The 23,429-nt window shown below is 39.5% G+C and overlaps 1 protein-coding gene across 2 annotated transcripts in view; it reads right to left on the reverse strand.

Annotated features, from left to right (window-relative positions):
• Positions 1-970: 970 nt before the first annotated feature.
• ythdf1 (YTH N6-methyladenosine RNA binding protein F1) overlaps positions 971-23,429 on the reverse strand; it is a 35,960-nt gene continuing 13,501 nt past the window's right edge. The window contains exons 4-6 of one of the 2 annotated variants that reach the window (XM_070896148.1): positions 15,879-17,408; positions 8,113-8,152; positions 971-1,949 (exon numbers count right to left, since the gene is read on the reverse strand). In XM_070896148.1, the coding sequence (XP_070752249.1) occupies positions 1,906-1,949; positions 8,113-8,152; positions 15,879-17,408 (1,614 nt within the window). In that variant the 3' untranslated portion in view covers positions 971-1,905. Of the gene's footprint in view, positions 1,950-6,915; positions 7,821-8,112; positions 8,153-15,878; positions 17,409-23,429 lie in introns of those variants that run through there. The other variant, XM_070896149.1, reaches the window with a different exon arrangement.

The following is a 23,429-nucleotide window of genomic DNA, read 5'->3' on the forward strand; positions in this document are numbered from 1 at the left end:
AAATCAAGACATTGGTGGATTGGAAGCCAATGTCGGTGAGCACAGAGGAGATGGGTGAACAGAATTTAGTGTGAGTTAGGATATGAACAGCAGAGTTTTGGATGAGCATAAGTTCAAGGCCAACCAGAATAGTAGAGTCTGGAAGTAACAAAGGTGGATGAGGCAGAGATGGGTGATATTAGAGAGATATATACAAATTAATGGAAACATTCATTGAAACTCTATATGTGACTCGCAGGCTTCATAGAAACCCACAAAGAAAAACATTTCGGACACACTTGTCAAGTGGCAAACAGACAACAGCATGGAAGCAGTAAGATGGAACAAAATTACACAAAGTCAAATAAAATGGAGAAACTAAGTTAAAGATTAAGCATCACAATCACATTTTCCCTTTTTCCTCCTTGCCCCTCCCCAAAATATTTTGCCTATTATAATATTCAAATCAACTTGATTAAACACATGCTGAAAGTTAAAGTAAGACCCACCACTGTTATGTCTCTTAATAGGCACATTACAATATTCAGTTTTATTTCAATTTTACCAGAGGGCTGCAGTAACTAAGGAATGATACATTAATGGGTTTATTTTTGACCATTTTGAACTGAAGGATGAGAAAAACAGCATCTCAATGCATTGATCTTATCTAAACCATACACCCATCAAGATTGTTCCACTTGTAGGTTATTGCTGAACAGAACAGGCAGCCTAATACCGTGCAGATATAATGCACCCATGGTACTCACTTGTTTCCAATTGCAGTGTTAGTTAAAAGTATTCCAAAATTCTCAACTGTTTTACACAATTGTCATTTTTTTTAAAAAAAGGACAATTTACAAAACTTGATTCAGAGTTCAATGCAAATCATGCACTTTTGTCCACAGTACATTTTTAACAATACAGTATTTCCAATCACATGAATGGAAAGAAAACTGAACACAAATGAAGAGAGGCATTAAGAACAGATCACTTGTGCTTGCTAAATAGATATTGTTTATTAAGGCTTGTATTCTCCTAGAGGAAAGAAAATCAACCCAATGATGTTCATTTACCTTACAGGCAATATTCCATAGACGTAACTAAAATTGTCTAAATATAAGTCTAAATGATAGTTTATTTTTTTTAAATTGAGGTCCATTTTTGTAACTAGGTTCAGAAGAGTTAATTGTTTTCTTTCTAACGATAGTAAAGTTCCTCTACAATAAACACGTGCAAGTTTCTGTGAACTAAAGCAACAGGCATGAGCACCGTTTCATGCTTTATCCAGTCGGCAGCAATTTCAATGGTTCCCTCATTCCACAGACATACAGTACAGCAAAGTACAGCTTTCAGACAGAAAAACAATCAAAATATTTCATCCCAGAAGAATCAAGAGACGTTTGCATCAATTTATATTTTTTTGAGACATCAACCATCGTTTCCACTATTTGCTCCTACATTAAAGCTCAGCTTTACAGAAGGAAAAAAAATGGCCTTGGGATTTTCATGAAAGAATGCAAATTAACAGCGACTTGAAAAGAACACCAGAAAGCTCAAAGTTAACACACATCACCAAAAACTAGTAACGTTGAAAGCATCACATCATCCAAACTACATTAAGGCTGATGCAGTAATATTTCCCATAAAAGGAGCATGAAGGGCTCATCTTCACAGGATTGCTAAACAAATGCAGGCTAAAGCTTCAGTGTAACAGAAGTTACCAGTGACTGCTACAGCATTTAGGTGCAAAATTACAAACAAAATGCAGACCAGTCTGGGCAAAAAAACAAAAAAAAACAGAAAAGTACTAAAAATGTGATGTAGCTTAATTCCCCTGCACATAAAAATATCACTGGAGCAGAAAGCTTTGATTTTTTTCATTCTGACACTGGATCACAGCACCAGGTTTTTCAGTTTTTTAATTCATCAAGTCAAATGTTTTCTTATCATTTGTTTCGATTCAGGCGCTCCTGCAGAGAAAGAGAAAAGTTATTTTTTGGAAAAAGTATAACGTTTTAAAAAACTTGCATAAAAATGATGTATTCTATACTGTACTAACCAATTCCACTATAATTAGATTTTCAAACAACTTAAAAAAATTGTCCCTTTTGGTCAATGTCTTCCTCTCACTTTATATTAGACAAATATTGATTTGGGTAGAAGTTTATACAGTTCAAAGTTAATCATTAACATGCACTAACTCACAGTACTGCGAAGGCTTCAGAAAACAAACTTTTTTTTTTATACAGATGCATTTTTTAATTTGCTGGACACTGGTTTGCTACAACAACTTGTGTATTGTAGAGGACTGGAATGCGAGTAGGGAACAAATAAGTTGCATTCGCTGGAGAGATTGTGAACTAAAATCTCCAGATTCAAGACAATGACCATTTTCAGCAACCTCCATATTTTAGGTAATGATCCAAAGCCAGCAAAGCTTACAGAAGTGGCTCTCAGGATGCCAGTCCCTTTAAGGAATAGTCAAGTTATCAAGTTCCTTTTTCTGCATCACATGCATTGTGGCACCTTCACAGGATATCGCTCGTCAGTTCTTCTCAACTAAGGCCAGTTTATAACACCTGCAGATGACCATTTGATGGTTTATTCTTTTTGGAATACCAGACATATTGGTCCTAAAATGGCAAGGTCCTCATGCCATCAAGAGTCTTCACTGCAGGCAAGCGTGGGTTTATAATTTCAGGGATCTGCCAAAGTCGTCACAGCATAATTATTGTCAGTTATGAAGGGGCCAAAGAGAGGCTGTGCTGCTGACAAGTTTTAGCTTCCTTGAAAAGGAGGAGTTGCAAGAATCAGGTCCCATGGCAAAATTAATAATGTTTGGGACAGCTCTACTCCCAGTGTCACCATGCCCATATAAATGAGCACATCACAAATGTACTGGCCTGGCCAGTTGGCTTCTTAAAGCTAGCTCGTTATTCACAAAGTTGACTAAAACCTTTTGGAAGAAATGTTGATATTTATTTGCATTTAGTTCCTTCTATAAGTTTATTTTGCTGTGGAAGATGTTATTTCTACATAAACATTTGGTACACTTTTGTAATGCAATAGGAAAGGAGCAACTCTTTAGGATTTGTTGTATCACTAAAAATCCCACCCACATTCAATTGCACTTAGCCTAGTTCCCAGGTCCTGCTTTATAGGCATTGAGGGCCTATTGCAATCAGGGGTTGGGGCTAGCCCTGCTACTTCCACAAAGTCAGCCCTTTCCACAGCTGGGGCTAGTGTGCCTACATCATAGGGAGTGCAATTCCAGAATTGCCAATATTGCGATTTTAGGACTATAAAAAGGTACATTTATGAATGTGTGCTCCCACATACAGTGGGAAATTAGAGCTTGATTTCACTGACCTTTCTAGCTAAAGCAATAACTTCAAATCTGGAGCTCAATGTTACAGGATATCATAGGATCCCAGGGGACATTGTATTTGACTTCAAAGCAGGATCAATAGTTTTCTAAAAAGAACTCCCCCCTCCCCCCCACCCCACTCTCTAGAACCATCTCCCTGGGAGTATGAAAGGTAGGTAGGGTTATTTTTACCGTAATGGAACTAAGTTGAAAACCCAAAGTTATCAATTGTTTTGTTAAGGAGAATAATACAGCAGCATACACTAAATGGGGTCCTTTTACTAGGTAAACATATTTAATTGATTAAAACAATAGTCTCTCATTAAGTGTCCTACCAACCGTTACCACTTGATTCTCCCACTGAAAATCTCAACTTGGATGACTTGTGTGAAAGGGAAGATTTTGCCATTAGAATATCTTCCCTTTCTGAACAAGAAGAGATTCCACATAAATGGAAATAATAGGATAACAAGACAGGCAAAATGTGTTTTACACTGATTCTGACCCTTGACTTCAGGCTTTTTGGGGATATTTCAAGACGCGAGGGAAAGAGGAAAAAAGTAGTAGAAAATACAGCAGTTTTTCTGCCCAGAGAATAACAAAACTGGTTAAGAGCTAAACCCTTGTGCTCTTCGAACAGACATTGGAGCATGGATAGGGGTGATCAAATGATAAAGGCCAGAAGAGACCATAGGGAATAGATAGAATGGGGCTACAGGTTATGGTGGAGAGTTAGAGGCGATTTGGAACGGTGAAGTAAGATTCAGGCTGGGAACAGGGTGGTAAAGAATTGAAAGTCACTGGAGGATACCAGAATGGGACTGAAGCCCAGATGAAGTTGCACCGCTGCAACCTGTGGTGCCAGTGCAGTAAGCCTGGCCTAAGGAATGACTGTAGGCAGGAGGACAGTCACGAGCAGGTGTCACTGAGCACTTCAAAATTGTTCCTATCCAGAAGTGAGGCCAGCAACATTAAAAATAAACTTGAAGGCCTGTGGACAAGGATCATTCTCAGTAGTCCTCAATGGCTGTTCTGGAGCGATACGAAGAACAAGCGTAGTAAGAAACGTAGGAACAGGAGTAGGCCATTCACTCCTTCAAACCTGCAACGCCATTCAGTTAGATTATGGTTGATCTGTATCTCAACTCCATTGATCCACCTTGGTTCAGAACTGAGGCCCTGGCTGACACATTCTGCCATAAATGTCTGTAGAGAAGTCTTATTGACAGAATTGAGTCACCATCACACATAACTTACAGCTGTAACCTAGCTGCTTAAATGACATCTGTAACCAACAAAGTTGTATCCCTAGTGATGCCTGCAACACCATGACTCAATTGTTTGGAATGCCAATCCAGCTATGTGCCAAGATAGAGCTCAAATTCTACAATCCAAATTCCTGATATCCTTATCTTTGGGAACTGGGTTAGATCACATTGACCTGCCTTTGGAGGTCCTGGCTGACACATTCTGTCATAAATGTCTGTAGAAAGCAGTCTTATTGACAGAATTGAGTCACCATCACAAATGCCTTACATCTGTAGTCTACTTTTTTGTTTAACAAAATATGGATTCTATGCTGGGGTGAACAAATACTACTGCCATACTGTTTTTTGGACAACCTTTAAAATTTGCTCACTGTGCACAAATGCATTGGTTTTCAAATTGGGGTCCCTTGCATCCTACAGAAGTCTATGAGGTAATCAGAATGTTTTTATTTATTGACTTACTAGTGCATTTTTATGTTGCAATATACTAATGGAACAGTTCTGCAATGACAACATGGTTTTCCTTTAGGTAGCTAACTCTGCTGACTGAAAATTAGAACAAGGGTCCCAGGAACTGTGTTACACTAAGCAACAGTCCCATAATCCAAATCATCATTCTAAGTTATTGGTGCTAGTTTCAAAATGAGACCCTCATTTATACAGTGCCTTTCATGACCATCTTATCCTCCCCTCCTGCCATTTTAAAAGAAATACCAACATAAAAGTGCAGGTGATATAATGCAGTTCAAGTGCTGCAGAAACCCATTTTGTTTTGTAATATTTTCTTTCTTCCTGAAGATTGGATTAGGGATTTTCTCTACCCCAGACTACTATTCACGGTCAACAGTATTGACCTGAAAACCACATTTCTCCTTTCCCCTCCACCAATGCAGCCAGTGATGGATCAAAATATTACATAGCTTTCCAAAGATGGAAGTGGGCTTTAACTGGTTTACTGGCCCAGCTGTGCTATTAGTGCATGTGACCTGCAGCAGTCCTAAAACAAAGTCTGCCATCAACATCAATTTCTCTTCTCTACCTTTCTAGGGAGTTGGCTGGTGTGAACGTGCAAAGTAATGTAATCCATCTAAACAAGCCTACCAACAGAGGCCTAATGTATATCAAATTACACCAAGTATTATAGTGTGCAATTTTGCTGTGATATAACAAATTGATTTAGAGGAAACCAGGAGCAGGCCTTCCAATTTCTACAGGTGATCAGGGGAATAACTACTTTCTCAGTCTCCACCTTGGCACCCAGGTGGAATGGAAAACTATTGAATGACGATTCCTTTGTTGTTCTAGATTAAGTTTTCTATTGACGCTTACCCGAAGTCTTTGAAGCAAACCTCGAAGAGGATGAGGACTGATGCAGCGGTTCAGATGCAGCTCATTCTCCCTGATGCTTGGATAACTGTGCCTTCATAGGAGCGGTGGCTGGAAGGGGGAAGAGTGGGATGACTTTGAGCACTTGCCAGCCAGAGGCAAGTCAGACACCGATGCTTCAGCCATCTTGGACTTTCTGATCTAATGCAATAATTTGAACCACGGTTCCTTGTTTTTACTTTCCTAGGAACCCTTGACAGAATTCACACAATGCATTGTTGTGGTCAAGAAGCAGGCAGAAATCAAGATCACCATGACAGGAAAGGCCAGTACTTAGCAGTAAATTAGAAACTAGAACCAAACCTCATGCCAAAAGTCAAAAATGGACATGGTACTGTAGAACCTTTCTCACTCCTAAGAGCAGGATGGTTGAGAAAGAACTGAGGAGCAATGGAATGAGGGCACTGTATAGGGCATGAAAAAAGATTGGTCACAAAAGGGGCAGGCATCCTAAAATCTCCCTCCATGTGAACACTGGCTTCAGATCATTACCAAGGTTTGTGGAATAAATAAATCTTAATTTTATTTTTGTACTGATCAGTGGTACTATACATCTTTTTATTACAATCAACAGGTACCATAACTAGAGCATAGGGTAAACCCAGAGCTACTCACAGTGTAGAAAACACAAAAATGTCACACCAATACAATTCTGAATGACTAACCATAGACCACAATGCAAATGCGCAAGACTATGCTGAATAAATAAGCTTTGAATGACAAAATTTACATTCAGCAATTCACAGGCAAATCGGGTTGGTGGTTTCCCTCTAAGAATACAATTTTGTTATATTTTTAGCATATAAATGCATACATCTATACACGTGTAGTTCCACATTAAAGTTATTTATTTTGTTGGTAATTGAAACTCCTTGGTATTTCAATTTTATTAGGATTGAGAAGAAAACGCATTGAGACAGAAAACTTACTGTAACTTATTTTTATTTTTACCTCCATGGATCAGGGCAGAGTAGGGTTAAAAGAGAAGCCAGGAAATTGCAAGGAAAATTTTCATTAAGCATGTTGACTGAAACACATCATGGTTACACTACCAGTCTTGCATGCAACTTTCCCCAACATGGTTGTCAATCAGGTCACTTGTTCAAAGGCCTCATGTGATTACTGGCCCTCAATGTTTACTTCCAAAGAGCGATCATAGTATTCTTGCCCATCCTCAATGATTCATGTGAAATCAGGAACTTGCCATGTAGGAAATTCTAAGCAAAAACCTACATCCTACTATGCAATAGCAGAGGCCAGAGGCATATTGCATTGATGTATTGTATGGAAAGTTTTAAAATCATCTGACATTATTATAGCACACAAAGAACATGAGAGTTTAGCAGCCATCCATTTTCTCGAAGACAAAGATAAAATATTAAAAACGATACAAGAAAATGAAAATGTGTGGCCAGATTAATGAACTGGAGGTACCACCAACTCTCAAAGATTTATGTTTAAAGTATAAACAATTTTCCTTCTTCACATTTTGTAATACTGGCTGAATGTGCACTCTATCAAATGTTATAATTTCTTCCTTTGTATGCTAGCTTTATCGATTTACAGTTTATAATGATTATACTCCTTCTCGCATGCCAGTTCTTTTCCAGACTCTGGCTTCTGTGGCCTGAGCACTAGGCAGCCTCGAAGCCCATGGCTTCAGCTTAGTCATTGTTCTCGTGTGCATCGGTCAGCTTATTATTTAGTCTCTGTATCCAAGCACAGGTTGTAAATTGGCTCCAATCGGTTCCTAGGTATTTGTGGGCCTTTTCCTTTGTTTATTCTTCTCCTCTACCCCAGACCAGAAACTGCAATCGCATCTAAGTTTTAGTGGAATTGGAAACAAAAGAAAAAGCTGAGAACTATGTGGAGGTAGAGGCTTAAAAGATTATTTTTTTTTTATAAACACGGCTAACAGCACCAATGCATTTACAGGTAGGGAAAGTTAGCAAAGCCAAGATTAACAGACATAGTCAGAAGCATCTTCAGTCTGGTCTGAGTATGAACAGCTTTTTGTTTTCCATCTCTGGGTTACAAGTGCTGCTCAAGTGTAAACCAAAGGCACCCAGAATATCGTAAACTTTAAAAAAATAATTGTTTTACAATATTTACCTTGTAAATAATGAGAAGCCACTGGCAGAGAAACTTTGTCCTAGAAAGTTAAAACAAAAAGGCATGTCTATTTGATCTTGACATACTATATATGACAACATGTTAACTCCCCCATCAACAGGATACTCCAACAGGATACCCCTTAATAAGAATTCAAAAATGACTCAACTATACTTTCACAAGAAACTCACTTCAACATTAGATTTCCTGTCTAAATATCACAGTACTCAGAAAATGAATATTTAAAAAATGTAGTCAGTTGTATTTGTTGGTTCAGAATAGCAAAAATTAAACAGTAAAAAACGATATTTAGAATCAACTATACCACAGAATACCATTTTAGTTGAGTACTATAAACTGATGCCATCAATTTTGCTTGTTGTTGGTCTCAATTTCCTCCCCTCCTCCAAATTGGCAACCCTACTGGAGATTTTTCTCCTTAATCAGGATGGTCCATATCTCCGATATATTCAGAGACAATGTCCATGCCCTCAATTTGTTCGTCCAGTGGAAAGGACCTCCTCCCCGATGACCCAGCCAGCAGTTGCACATTTGCCAGCAAACAGGACAGACAAGTATAACATCAGTTGAGCCCCCAATGATCTAGAATGGCAATTACAAGAATATGCCCATCTCAATCTTAAATTACTTTAAATTGTGAAACAAGGAACCTATTATAAATGTGGCCAAAAACAATCTGTTAATTTTATTATTTATATATCATTAGGAACATAATCATTTTGGGACAAAGACATTCTGAATATAAAAATGAACTGGAGTGTCAATAAATGAGTCCGGAGATCTTTAAAACAAAACTTACGCTTTAAAACGAGCCTTTTAAAATTTGGCAATTTGTAAAAATGAAGACCAAATTTTTTGTATAAATTTTGTATACTGCCAAACTTTAAAAAAAAAGTTAACTTTTGAAGTACAGAATTATATTACCAGTTAAAAAATTCCATTAAAAGGCTCTTGCCAGTCACAACCTTGTGATTGTATTGCCATCACTGCTCTGACGGAAAATTGACACATGGCTGGCACTTTGCCCCTTACTAAGTCTCCCCACTTGGTTATATTTTCCACCATCTGCCCTACCCAAATAGCCATGGTGGTGGTGTGGTCCTCATCATCAAATCATACCGTGATCTCTCTTAGTCCACCTTCTCCTGCTGGCATTTCATCTTGTTCTATACCTTTCACCTCTCCTTTAAAATTGTTACTCTCTACTGCCCACTCAAGGCCCACAAAGAGTTTCTCACAGGCCTGTTCTCCCTCCTTTTCTCCCTCAGAATCTGCAATGAGCACCTATTCTCCATTTCAACTCACCATGTCCTCCTGTCGCCCTTTAACTTCGCTTTCCATAAAAGCTTTCCTACTCATATTCATGACATTCCCACAATCCTGTCATCTCACAGGTCCTCTCTATTCACATTGTTTCAATCATAGATAAGGCCAACGCCCAACACTTCTTTGTATCCATCACCACCAACATCTTCAACTTCTTCCAAATCTACTCCCTCTGCATCTACCCCTGAAAAAAAAACTTCCTCTTTGATGCTATTCCCAGTAAAACTCTTAATCTCTCCGACCCTTGTTGTTCCCTCTGGTATGGCCCTCACCTTCACTCCTTCAAGTACAAGAGGTTCAAACCGAAGCATATCTGTCCATCTGGTGCACTAGTTTTAGCTATCCATTGTCAGATCTGGCTGGACCACATCAAGCATTATCGAGCTTGCTGTCCTATGCCAAAACCACCAGGATCATCTTGGAAAGCAAAGATAATGCCAGTTTCTTTTCTCCACTAAACCTCCTCCTTAAACCCTTACAAGGAGCCCATGGACTCCTTTGTCACTAAGACTGTGACCACCTGTTCAGCTGCTTCTCACCCTTCCCTTGCCCACCAAGCCAAAGCTTCCTGCACTAGCCCCGAACTTGTGTTTTTCTCAGGTTTCTCTTCCAATTTCACTCATGCGCTCGGAGCTTATCTTGTCAATGTGCCACACCTCCTGTTCTTTAGACTCCATTTCCACTAAACTGCTAGCTTACATTGTAAATAGTTCAGTCTTCAGGAACCGCCCCCCTTCCTTTTCATCATTACCCCTCAAATAACCCACCCTCCACTCCGCTGTCCTTGCAAACTACTGCCCCTTCTCCAACCTCCCTCAACTCTCCAAAGATGTTGAACGTCTTGTCACCTTCCGTGCCCATCTTTCCCGCAACTCCATGTTTAAATCTCTCCAATCAGGTTTCCACTGGAGTCCCTCAACTATCTATTCTTGGCACCCACCTCTGCCTCAACTACATGCTTCCCTTTGGTATCATCCATGGCATTAGGTTCATATTCTGACAATACCCAGTTCCCCACCACCTCCCTCGGCTCCTCCACGGCATCTGTGTTGCGAGACTGCTTATCTGATTTCCAGATCCAGATAAGCTGCAATTTCCTCCAGTTAAACATTGGGAGGACCAAAGTCATTGTCTTTTGCCCCCGCCACAAACACCTTGCATTTGCCACCAACGCTGGCAACTATCTCAGGTGAAGCAGACTGTTTACAACCTATTTGACCCCAGTCTGAGTGCCCAACCCGCATATTCTCTCCATACAAAGACTTCCACATCCCTAATATTGTCCGTCTCCTCTCCTGCCTCAGCACATTGGCTGCAGAAACCCTCATTCGCACCTCCGCCCTCCATAAACTTCAGCTTCTCCAAAATTCCAGTTGATTTCCTATCCCACATCATGACCCACTCACTCATCACCCCTATACTTGCTGACCTATATTGGCTCCCGGTCATCTTTAAATTTAAAAGCTCTATTGTGTGTGAAAATCTCGTCATGGTTTAGTTCCTTCCTATCTTTAACTATCTCCAGCCCTACAACCCTCCAAGAACTGAGTGTTCCACCAACTCAGGCCTTCTGTCTAGTCTATAAAACTCTGGAATTCCCAGCCTAAATCTCAAAACTCCCTAATTCTCTTCATCTCCTGCTCTTCCTTTAACAACTACCATAAAACCCAACTAATTAACCAAGCTTTTAGTCACCCCTCTGAATATCTCCTTCTTCGGCTCAATGTAAATTTTTGTCTCATTATGCATTGGTGAAGCACCTTGGAAGGTTACAAGGTAGATGCAGGGAGGATATTTCCCTTGGCTGGGGAGTCTAGATCCAGGGGTCAGTCTCAGAATAAGAGGCCGGCCATTTAAGACTGAGATGAGGAGAAATTTCTTCACTCAGAGGGTTGTGAATTTTTGGAATTCTCTACCCCAGAAGGCTGTGGAAGTTCAGTTGTTGAGCATATTCAACAACAACTTGTATTTATATAGCGCCTTTAACATAGTGAAACGTCCCAAGGTGCTTCACAGGAGATCAAGACAGAGATCGATAGATTTTTGGATATTAAGGGAATAAAGGGATATGGGGATAGTGCAGGCAAGTGAAGTTGAGGTAGATAATTCAACCATGGTCTCATTGAATGGCTCAAGGGGCCAAATGGCCTACTCCTATTTCTTATATTCTTATGGAAGCTTTTTCTATTATAAGGTTCTATAAAATTGCAAACTGCTGTTGTAAATAAAACAAAATTTGACTGAGTCATAAATCAGTACAGAATAAAAATTTAAAGAGAATGAGGGAGATTCATTTTTAACAATATATACTAATGATAAGACAAGGTTTAGCTTGTATTTGTCAAAAGAAATTCAAATCAAATGATTCAGTTACACATGCATTAATTTAATCAAAACACCCATATGAACCAAAAATTGAAAAAGGACGTGAGAATTTGGATTCAGCCAAGAGTTGACGCAAGTTGCACTGCATTGTTGCCTACTGAACTAAAATGAATAGCTTATCCTAGTCAGGCCAGACTGCACCTTCAGACATATCCAGAACCATCTACATATGGATCAGAATATATATTTTGAGCTAGCTGCATATTGTTCTTGCCTCTGTACTTCAGTAAAACTTCAAAAAGGACATTGTTATTTTCAATATATAATGATCAACAACCTTTCACAAGTAATCAGTCTACTGTTTCTAAAAAAGAAACTGATAGCCACGACGGAGGCATTAACCTTCCTCATTGCTCCTATGCTACTCTGCTTCAAGATGGCTTAAAGTGATTGTTTCATTTGCTGGGAGACAAAAGTATGAACAACTTGCTTAAATAAAAAGAAACAATTTTTTTAATTAATTGATTTAAATACTGGTGTATCAAAATACAACTATTAATGCTCATTAAAACGGATTCCCCAATTGGCCAAACACAATGTTTGGATCAATGAAAAAAAAAAGTTTTAAATGTGCATATCTGGAGCCACTGTATATGTTAAGTTTAAAACTCTACGTGCAGGCATTAACAGCTTGGGCTATGCGAGCATGGGCCAAACAAGAAACAGCGTAAGTGTTTGCACAACAATCTGGACTCTGCTAAATTTAAACGCTAAATTTAATTCGAGACATTGGGGTAGCTTTTCATCTTCACCACCTGCATGATAATCCAGTGGGGCAGATCTGGATTGCACACCTTTTATAGAACCCGCCCGAAATCAATGGAGGTAAAACAGGCAGTTTCTATAAAAAGATGGTCAATCCACCCCGCCTGATTACTGTCCAGGCGGTGAAGGTGAAAATCTACCCCATTATTTCAAAACCATTTCCAGAATATAAAACATGCATCTAACTGCAAGGACTTTAGTATTAAAACGGTCATGTTCTAAATCAAAATGGAGACAAATATGCTAAATTTTAAATTATGTAACATCGATGATTTTTTAAAAAATTACCACTGGATGTAGAAAAAGTCCTATGTAGCATTTCATATGCAAGAATCCCATATCTTCAGGAAAGGATAACGTTAGTTAAAGAGGTCCCATATGGAGCCAAGCAGACCTTCACCACAGAAAGAAATGCCTTTTACTGACAACAGGGAGTAAGAATGCTGCCAGAGTATGTCCACTAGCAACTGAATGCTTCATAGCCGAAAGAGTACTCAGACTAATGGACACTCAACGCAAGGACACTCGTAAACACCCACTATTCACCTCCATAAACATAGGACCATAGGAAAACAAGTAGGCCATTCAGCCCCTTGAATCTGTACTGCCATTCAATTAGATCATGGTTGATTTGTAGCTCAACTACATTTATGAGCAAGGTGGATAAGGGGGAACCAGTGGATATGGTGTATTTGGATTTCCAGAAAGAATTCAATAAGGTGCCACATAAGAGGTTACTACACAAGATAAAAGCTCACGGGGTTGGGGGTAATATATTAGCATGGATAGAGAATTGGTTAACTAACAGAAAACAAAGAGTCAGGATAAATGGGTCATTTTCCAGTTGGAAAACAGTGACTAGTGGGGCGCTGCAGGGATCGATGCTGGGTCTTCAACTATATTAATGACTTGGATGAAGGGACCGAGTGTAATGTAACCAAGTTTGCTGATGATACAAAGATGGGTGGGAAAGCAAATTGAGAGGACATTAAAAAATCTGCAAAGGGATATAGATAGGCTAAGTGAGTGGGCAAAAATTTGGCAGGTGGAGTATAATGTGGGAAAACGTGAGGTTATCCACTTTGGCAGAAATAATAGAAAAGCAAATTATAATTTAAATGGAGAAACAATTGCAAAAGTGCTGCAGTACAGAGGGACCTGGGTGTCCTTGTGCATGAAACACAAAAAGTTAGTAGGCAGGTACAGCAAGTAATCAGGAAGGCAAATGGAATGTTGGCCTTTATTGCAAGGAGAGTATAAAAGCAGAGAAGTCCTACTACAACTGTACAGGGTATTGATGAGGCCACATCGAGAGTACTGCATTCAGTTTTGGTGTCCGTATTTAAGGAAGAATATACTTACATTGGAGGCTGTTCAGAGAAGGTACACTAGGTTAATTCCAGAGATGAGGGGTTTGACTTAGGTTGAGCCTATACACGATTGAGTTCAGAAGAATGAGAGGTGATCTTATTGAAACTTATAAGATAATGAGAGGGCTCGACAAGGTGGATGCAGAGAAGATATTTCCACTCATAGGGGAAACTAAAACTAGGGGACAATAAGGGGCCGCCCATTTAAAACTGAGATGAGGAGAAATTTCTTCTCGGAGGGTTGTAAATCTATGGAATTCTCTGCCTCAGAGAGCTGCGAAGGCTGGGTCATTGAATATATTTAAGGCGGTGATGAGATTTTTGAGCAATAAGGGAGTAAAGGGTTATGGGGAGTGAGCAGGGAAGTGAAGCCGAGACCATGATCAAGTCAGCCATGATCTTATTGAATGGCGGAGCAGGCTCGAAGGGCCAAATGGCCTGATCCTATTTCTTATGTTTTTATTTACTTGCCATTGATCCATATCCCTCAATACCCTTACTGTACAAAAATCTATTGACCTCAGTCTTGAAAATTTCTATTGACTTAGCTCCCATAGCTTTTTGGGGGAAATAATTCCAGATTTCCACTACCCTTTGCATGGAAAAATGCTTTTTCATTTCACTCCTAAAATGGCATAGCTCCAATTTTAAGATTATGTGCTCTTGTTTTGGATTCCCTATCAGAGGAAATAGTTTCTTAGTAACTATCCTACCAAATCCTTTTATCATTTTAAATGGCTTGATTATATTATCCTGTACCTTCTAAACTTAGTCAGCTGAACCCTTTAAGCCCTGGCGTAATTTCGTGAAATATCAGTGTGCTGGGCTCTACGACTCCTTTAATGAATGATTTTTTAAAAACTGTGTAGGGCTGGGTTTTGGCCAAAAAAAAAAATCCTGTGGGACACAAAGAAGTGCAAATCATTGTACTGCACAATTAGGATTTTACATACATCACTTTGTGCATTCTTCCTAATGTCACATTTTACAACAGTTCATCACCAGTAAAGGGTAGAGGATTGCATTTTTGGACATATTCTTAAAAACACATCTCACCAGTAAATGAGCTGAAATCTGAACTGATTAAATGCATTTGCTCACACCTGCTTTCAGGTGTATTAAATCACCTGTAGTTCATCTCATTGAAATGAATGAGAACAATAAAAAAAATCGATTTTCTGGAATAGATTACCCCTAAAATTTTATGATTGAACTTTTCATGCATTCTCTAAGGAGCCTAACGAGCACAGAGACAATTTAAGCAGAACTATTTGAGGACATTAAAAAAAAAGTTTATTTTACTTTTACTAAACTTTTGAAGCTCAGTTTCAGATAGAGTGCAATAAATTCTGCACAAATATCAATAAGATTAGTACATTATTCTTCGCACTGGATGCAAAAGTTATGGGAAGGATCCAGTAAAACAGGATATGCAAATTGCCATGTTGAAATAGCTGTTTTTGAATGGAATGCCAACTACCCAGTTGAAACAATTAATGCTGTATTGCCTACCTAAACATCAAAACAATTCAGCAACATATTTTTTTCTGACCATATTTCCCAGAATCCAGTACACAAAAAATTAGAAAGGGGAAAAAGACACTCCTGCCAATTGCTGCAGGACATTCAAAATTTCAAAGTGTATCTTTAAAAGATCAATTCAAATTTTAATTGTGTTTAAATACTAAATAATGACACTTTCCATGGTATCTCAGTTATAATTACATTTCAGTCTCATTGAAAGCCATCTGTAAATAATTAAGCACATCTCATCTGCAGCTACAGTGATTGAATTGGTCAGTGAAATTTATGTAATAAAAATATAAATGTTACAACAAAATGCCATCCAGTTGGTTGGTAACTGGATCATAAATATATAAATGATCTAACAGGACTTACCTTACGTACAACTTCCTCTTCTTCCTGACGCTTTTCGTAATGTGAAAAGTCATCAAAAATTGAGGTGGTATGCTTGTAAGTAGCAATAATTTTGAGCACTTGCTTGGCTTTCTCTAAAGGAACCTCCTGTGTGTCTCGAGAGTTAGTGACTGGTTTATTATCATTGTTTTCCAAACGGATATGCCTCAGCTGGTTATTAGGCACATCCTTTACAAAGATCCACTTTACATCAAATTTGCCTTTCCACTTGTCCTGTGACCAAACCCCGGCACATGTACCATAGTCCACTGCCGATTTCATTTCTGCAACTCCACAAAAATGTCCACTGCCATTTACACTGAATAGTAAGTAAACGGGACCTTTGCCAGCCATTGAGCGATAAGCACTGTCCAAGCGTTTGTTGCCATGTTCAGTACTGCACCAAATGGAGTACTTGATAGAGCGATGGATATCATCCTCAGAGTAGCTCTTGATGATAAACACTCGACCATTTTTAAGATTCCAGTCAAAGTCTTTTGGGTTGTAGCTGTAAGCAGCCTTCAATTTTTCAAGGACGGGATGAGTTTCATTGCTTGGTGGAGAACTAACTGGTACATTACCCACAGAGTTGTTTTCATTACCAGTTCCACTATTTTGACCAAATGCTGCACCTCTGTTGCGAGGGGCTATCCAACGGTTCTGCGGGGGTTGCTGAGGATTCTGATACGGTTGTTGTGGAAGTTGCAGCTGCTGAGCTGGAGGGGGCTGAGTCAACTGCTGCTGAGGAACTGCCTGAGTATTAGGGGCCTGATGGGGTGGAGGAGCTTTTGGTACAGGTCCTTTATTGTCCCATGTACCAATGTCCATATTGTGTTTTATAGGAGGTGGGGGCAATGTAGAACCTCCCACTGCTGCTCCAGTCTTTGGTTTTAGTTTTGGTTGAGGCTTGGCTGGTTTACTTGCAATGGCAGCCCATGATGTTGGCTTTGGAGCAGATACACCAGTTGTTGAGCCATTTCCAGGTGCTGTATTGGTCATACCCGGACTGCTTACCACAGACCCTACAGTCTTCACACCTGATGATGTTACAGCTCCACCAATCTTTAGTCCAACCATCCCCTGTTCAATGCTATTCATGCCTGGTGCCTTATTCAAGGTATCATTGGGAAACCCTGCCTGTCCATCTACTATTGTTCCGCCCAAAGAACTAGGCGGGTAACTATAGCTACTGCCATATGCCGAGCTTGGCGTTTGTTGTCCCTGAGATCCACCAGTTCCCCATGCAGAAAACCCTGGATTTTCAGGAAAAAAGTTGAATCTATGTTGGTTTAAATACGGGGTGCTCCCTAGTCCCCCAGGCTGACCAAACACAGCATCATGCATGAAATGATGGTCTCCATTACTCAGCTGTCCATAGGTTGTTAAATATGGAATAGGAGGATCACCGCCAGTGGACCATGGTGCTGCTTCACTAAGAGAATAGGAAAATCCAATGGAAGGGGCATAATAGCTTGACAAATATGGATCAGTCATTGAAGGATAGCTGTTGCTCTGTTGAATTAAAAAAAAAAGAAAAATTAACAAGGCATAATAGTTATTCTCATTTATGTATTTCTTCCTTCCCACCACAATTAGAAACTGCTTCAGAGAGGTTGATTAATTTTAAAGAGACTCTGTCTTGTCAAGACTGTAATTGGTTGCAGTATAGTGATTCTATTAGAGTTCACAAAGGATTTTAAAAACTTACAAATTAAAGTGAGAAGCGAAGTCACTCCTGAATCTCTGCCAGACCCACCATTGTTGAATTGTGGAAACAGATTTCACTTACTGACGGTACAGAAGACTAGGTGTGTTCAATTAAAAAATAATTCATTGCATTTCACAAGTTTCAGAACAAAGAAACTAAGGTAATAGATGTTTTTGTATAAAAACAGTACATCTGCTTTAAAATAATTAATTTTGGACAAGAGGAGGGAATAAATTTCAGAAATACTAATATTTTTTCTTACTTCAAAATCCTTAATCTGAAAATGACTGTAGAAAATTAACAAGCGGAAGTAGAAGGATATATACATATTTGTTTGGCATGTTGCCTCCATAGTGGCCCCTGGACTTCATATACCTGCATTTGAAACAGTGGATGAATGTCCTTCTCCTACTCCATGCCGGCATTAGTGTTAGTGATGGAGTAGGAGAAGGACATTCATCCACCGTTTCAAATGCAGGTATATGAAGTCCAGGGGCCACTATGGAGGCAACATGCCAAACAAATATCCCATTTAAAAATAATTCCATAACAACTTATGCAAACAGCTGGCCTGACATAGGACTGGCTGGAAACAATTCAGAATTTTTTTCTGTTAATCTTACCACAATTATTTCTGCAGCGATTTTAATAAGTCACAGAATTATTGCAATATTCCCTGCAGAGGTGAATGTGTTAACGTAGCCAAAACACAATATAAGCAGACATAATGCATTAGCTTAAAAAAAAATTAAGACACGCAAATATAAAATACACATACCTGGAAAATGTCAACACACACGCACTTTTAGCAAAGTTGACTAGATAACGGTAAACTAGCTGATTTTCTACCACTATAAACCAGGAGTACTAAAATTAGCCCCCTGACTGAGACCAGTACAGACAAGGAATCAAATCTGAGACCTCTCTGATCAGGATGGTTTAGCATCAGATGAAACCACGCAATAAACTTTAATGTTAATTTCTAAATTTAGGTAAATATCCACTAAAGTACTCAAAGTTAACTACCATTCATTGAGAACAGTCCCTCTAATCCAATTTTCTGCATACTCAAACTCAATCAATCACCTACAAACCTCAATTTTCTCTTACTAACAAACTAAAATATTGTTAACTAGAGAATTTTAGATGCAACAAGCACATTAGATTTCGAGCAAAAAAGTTTAATAACTTAACAGTTAAACTATTTTTTGTGTGCAGCCACCTGCAATGAGTGGTTATTTAAATTAAATACAGATGTGCAGGGACAAAGCAACACATTAAATCTAGTTTCGAACACTGAAGCAAAACTGAAATAATGACAAACTTCAACTATATGAATTTACAGAATGAATGTTTAGATGTTAAAAATGTAAAAAGCCACCTAATATCTGACTATTAAGGGGTTTTAAGAGAATTTGGATTCTTGCTATGTTCGGTTTACAAATTGGACAAAATATTAAGTTCAAAAGCAATTATGATTTCACAAGGGATTGAAGAATTCTCTGATCTAAAAACTGTTCAAAAAGTATTGAAATACTTTTGATACAAACTGCAATTTATTATTTTAAAACAATTTAGGCCATTAGAAGTTAAAAGATTAAATTCCATACTATTCAACATTTTCAATTAAATATTGAACAAGTGTCAAATATAGGCCAAAGCTTCCACTGGTCTTAGGTCTGGGATCTGGGATCTAATATTTGCAACGTCCCTATTATATTGCAGGTGCAGTTTTGAAACCAGAATCTACATTAGAGTGGTGTAAACAGGCAGCATGCGAACGGTAGCATAATAGTTATGTTACTGCACTAGTAATCCAGAGGCCAGGAATAATGATCCTAAGACACAAAATCCCACCATAGCAGCTGTGGAATTTAAATTCAGTTAATTGAAGAAATCTGGAATAAAAAAAACTAGTATCAGTAATGGTGACCATGAAACTTATCATAAAAACCCATCTGGTTCACTGATGTCCTTTAGGGAAGGAAGTATGCCGACCTTACCCAGCCTATGTGTGACTCCAGACCCACAGCAACATGGTTGACTCTTTTAACTGCCCTCTGAAATAGCATAGCAAGCCACTCAGTTGTATCAAATCATTAGGAAAAATAATAATAAAACCGGACAGACCGCCCAGCATCGACCTCAGGCATGGCAACGGCACACCCAGCTAACACTGCAAAGTCCTCCTTACTAGCATCGGAGGACTTGTGCCAAAATTGGGAGAGCTGTTTCATTACCATCGCCAAATCCCTCACCATCAATATCCTGGGGTGGGGGGGGTGGGGGCGGTCACCATTGGCCAGAAAGTTAACTGGACCAGCCACATAAATATTATGGATACAAGAGCAAGTCAGAGGCTGGGTATTCTGTGGCGAGCGACTCACCTCCTGACTCCCCAAAGCCTTTCCATCATCTACAAGGCACAACTCAGACGTGTTATGGAATACTCTCCACTTGCCTGGATGAGTGCAGCTCCAACAACACTCGAGGAGCGCAACACCATCCAGGACAAAGCAGCCCGCTTGAATGGCATCCCATCTACCACCTTCAACATTCACTCCCTCCACCACTGGTGCACAGTGGCTGCAGCATGTACCATCTACAAGATGCACTGCAGCAACTCGCCAAGGCTTCTTTGAAAGTGCCTCCCAAATCCACGAGCTGTAACACCTAGAAGGACAAGGGCAGCAGGTGCATGAGAACACTTGCAAGTTCCCTCCAAGATTTGGAAATATATTGCCACTGGTTCAAAATCCTGGAACTCCCTCCCCAACCGCACTGTGGGTGTACCTTCACCTCAGAGACTGCAGCAGTTTAAGGCGGTGGCTCACCGCCATCTTTTCAAGGGCAATTAGGCTCATTAAATAAATGCTGGCCTTGCCAACGCCCACATCCAATGAATTAATAAAAAAAGTTAGACAAGTTCTACAATGCTCTTTGGTCAAATTAAGCATACTCAAGAGTTCTGCTTACTGGCATCCAAATGCAGTTCCATTTTTAATGCCAGTGAAGTGGCAACAAGTCAGTTGCTACATTAAAAAAGTTAAAAAAATTAAGGATAAAAGTTCTCAGGCAATCGAATTTCTTCAGTTTCTTTTTCACTGTTTGTATTTATACTCTGAAGTTGGTGCAAGACCATCTCCAAGATGGTTTCAGATCACTTGCTAGAATTCAGTGACCATCAGATTGTCAACTTCACTCCCCAATTACACTGCAGTTTTTGCATTGATGTGATACAAAAACCATATTGTGTCAATGCAAAATCGACAGCATAACTGGCTGATCTGTCTGCATTGGCATGAAGTGTTCTGTCTAGACTGACGCCAATGAAATCAGTATTTCTGCAGTGTGCATTGTGTTGATGGAGTACTTGTTTTAGGTGGTCTGAGGTAATACAATTGAAATCATCAACATTCTATTTTTGAACTAAATAAATGACCAGACAGGAAGTAATTGCCAGCAAATTATAGTTTATATACCGATTTCCAACAACAGAAATGCTTTCAGATATTATGACATTTCATATTTTTAGACAGGCAGGCATTATTTGGATAAACAAGCAACAGAATTATCTCTATTATAGAATCATAGAAATTACAACAGGGGAGGAAACCATTCGGCCCAATATGTCTGTGCCGGGGCTAGCACTTTAACTGAAGCTAGTTATTGTATTCTCCTCTCCCAGCTCTTCCCTGCATCCTTTTAAATTATTTTTCAAATAATTATCCAATTCCAACAACTTATATTTATTTAGCACCTTTAAAGTAGTAAAACGTCCCAAGGCACTTCGCAGGAGCATTATCAAACAAAATTTGACACCGAGCTACATAAGCTATTGGGCCAGATGACCAAAAGCTTGGTCAAAGAGGTAAGTTTTAAGGAGTGTCTGAAAGGAAGAGAGCGAGGTTTAGGGAGGGAATTCCGAGCTTTAGGCCTTAGCAGCGGCCGCCAATGGTGGAGCGATTAAAATCAGGGATGCTCAAGAGGCCAGAATTGGAGGAGCGCAGATATCTGAGGGTTGTAGAGCTGGAGGAGGATACAGAGATAGAATGGGACATGGCCATGGAGTGATTTGAAAACAGGGATGAAAATTTTTTTAATCGAGGCATTGATCATCCGAGGTCAGCAAACACAGGGGTGATGGGTAAACAGAACTTGGTGACATGGGCAGCAGAGTTGAATTCTTTTAAAAATGAAATTCCAGAGCTACTTGTGCCATGTCCTAATAATCCTGTGTGAAACTTCTTGTTATTATAATGATTGTACTGAGTTTATGACCACAACTGATTCACCAATCAGTGGAAACAATCCTTCATTATTGTCCTCTCAAAACCCATGAATCTTGAAAACCTGCATGAGATCCCTCTTAATCTTCTCTATTCCAGTGAAAAAATCCAACGCTTCAAGTTTTTCTTCATACCCTTTTAGCCAAATATTATTATAGAATAGAATCATAGAATGCTTACAACACAGGAGGCCATTCGACCCATGGAGCCAAGGCCAGCTCTCTGCAAGAGCACTTCAGTTAGTCTAGTCCCACTCCACCACCCTGCAATATTTTTCCTTCGGGTACTTATGCAATTCCCTTTTGAAAACCGCAATTGAATCTGCCTCCACCACCCTTTCAATCAGTGCATTCCAGATCCTAACCACTCCCTACGTAAAAATATTTGCCCCCATGTCGCCTTTGGTTCTTCTGCCAATCTCATTAAATCTGGGACCTCTGGTTCTCGACCTTTCCACAATGGGAACAGTTTCTCTCTATCTACTCTGTCTAGATCATTTATGATTTTGAAACCCTCTATCAAATCTCCTCTCAACCATCGCTGCTCCAAGGAGAACAACCCCAGCTTCTCTAATCTATCCACATAACTGAAGTTCCTCATCCCTGGAACTATTCTTGTAAATCTTTTCTGCACCCTCGCGAAGGCCTTCACATCCTTCCTGAAGTGCGGTGCCCAGAATTGGACACAATATTCCAGTTGAGGCGGAACTAGTGATTTATAAAGGTTCATCATAACTTCCTTGCTTTTGAACTCTATGCCTCTATTTATGAAGCCCAGGATCCCATATGCTTTTTATAAACTGCTTTCTCAATTTGCCCTGCCACCTTCAATGATTTGTACACATATACCTCCAGGTCTCTCTGTTCATGCATCCTCTTGAGAATTGTACCTTTTAGTTTATATTACTGCCTCTCGTTCTTCCTACCAAAATGTATCACTTCGCACTTTTCTGCATTAAATTTCATCTGCCACATGTCCACCCATTCCACCAGCCTATCTATGTCTCTTTCACTATCCTCCACACTGTTCACTATACTTCCAAGTTTTTTCACATCTGCAAATTTTGAATTTGTGCCCTCTACAGCCAAGTCTAAGTCATTAATATATATCAAGAAGAACAACCGATCCCTGAGGAACACCACTGTATACCATCCTCCAGTTCACCACTACTCTTTGTTTCCTGTCACTTAGCCAACTTCGTATCGATGCTGCTACAGTCCCTTTTATTCCATTGTGAATCTGGGAGGAGCTCTTCAGCCACAGGGAGAAGATGGTTGAGGAGGATTCTTGCAATGACTTTCCTCGTGGCCGACAGCAGGGAGATTCCTCTGTAGTTGCCGCAGTCGAACTTGTGCCCTGTTTTGAAGATGGTCACAATTACGGCATCTCTGAGTTCTCCCGGCATGCTCTCCTCCTTCCAGATAAGCGAGATGAGGTCATGCATTCGTGCTAATAGTGCTTCTCCGTCATAGTTTAGTGCCTCGCCTTGTTGTTCTTGAACTGACATATAGCCTTTTCTACCTCGTGCAGGGCTGG

Source organism: Pristiophorus japonicus, chromosome 12 (genome assembly GCF_044704955.1).
Source record: "Pristiophorus japonicus isolate sPriJap1 chromosome 12, sPriJap1.hap1, whole genome shotgun sequence".
In the NCBI taxonomy this organism is placed as follows: domain Eukaryota; kingdom Metazoa; phylum Chordata; class Chondrichthyes; family Pristiophoridae; genus Pristiophorus; species Pristiophorus japonicus.